Source organism: Phaethon lepturus, unplaced genomic scaffold, assembly GCF_000687285.1.
Source record: "Phaethon lepturus isolate BGI_N335 unplaced genomic scaffold, ASM68728v1 scaffold22557, whole genome shotgun sequence".
Taxonomy (NCBI): Eukaryota; Metazoa; Chordata; class Aves; order Phaethontiformes; family Phaethontidae; genus Phaethon; species Phaethon lepturus.
This window is the reverse complement of record NW_010550063.1, coordinates 1,395-1,700: the sequence shown is the minus strand read 5'-3', so window position 1 is coordinate 1,700 and position 306 is coordinate 1,395. Positions and strand designations below refer to the sequence as shown.

General features: G+C 64.4%; 1 protein-coding gene across 1 annotated transcript in view; it reads left to right on the top strand.

Annotated features, from left to right (window-relative positions):
• Positions 1-7: 7 nt before the first annotated feature.
• The window catches only part of LOC104623375 (sodium-dependent phosphate transport protein 2A-like), a gene marked incomplete at both ends in the record, with an annotated part of 1,103 nt that continues 804 nt past the window's right edge, over positions 8-306 (top strand). Inside the window, 2 exon segments of the mRNA XM_010290450.1 lie at positions 8-29; positions 197-304. Of these exon segments, the coding sequence (XP_010288752.1) occupies positions 8-29; positions 197-304 (130 nt within the window).

Genomic DNA, 306 nt, shown 5'->3' with positions numbered 1-306 from the left:
CTTCACCTCAGCCATCACACCCCTGATCGGTGAGTCCTGGCCATGCCTGGTCCCCTGCCATGTGCTGGTCCCTGCCATGAGGGACCAGCTAAGGCTAAGGCACTTGGAGGGCTGGGAGGAGCCAAGCCTCCTTGGGAGACCATGGGGACAAGACTGTCGAGGAGCAATGGGATGGGATGGGGTGCCTCTCCCACAGGCCTGGGGGTGATCAGCATCGAGCGTGCCTACCCACTGACCCTGGGCTCCAACATCGGCACCACCACCACTGCCATACTGGCCGGCCTGGCCAGCCCCGGGGACAAACCG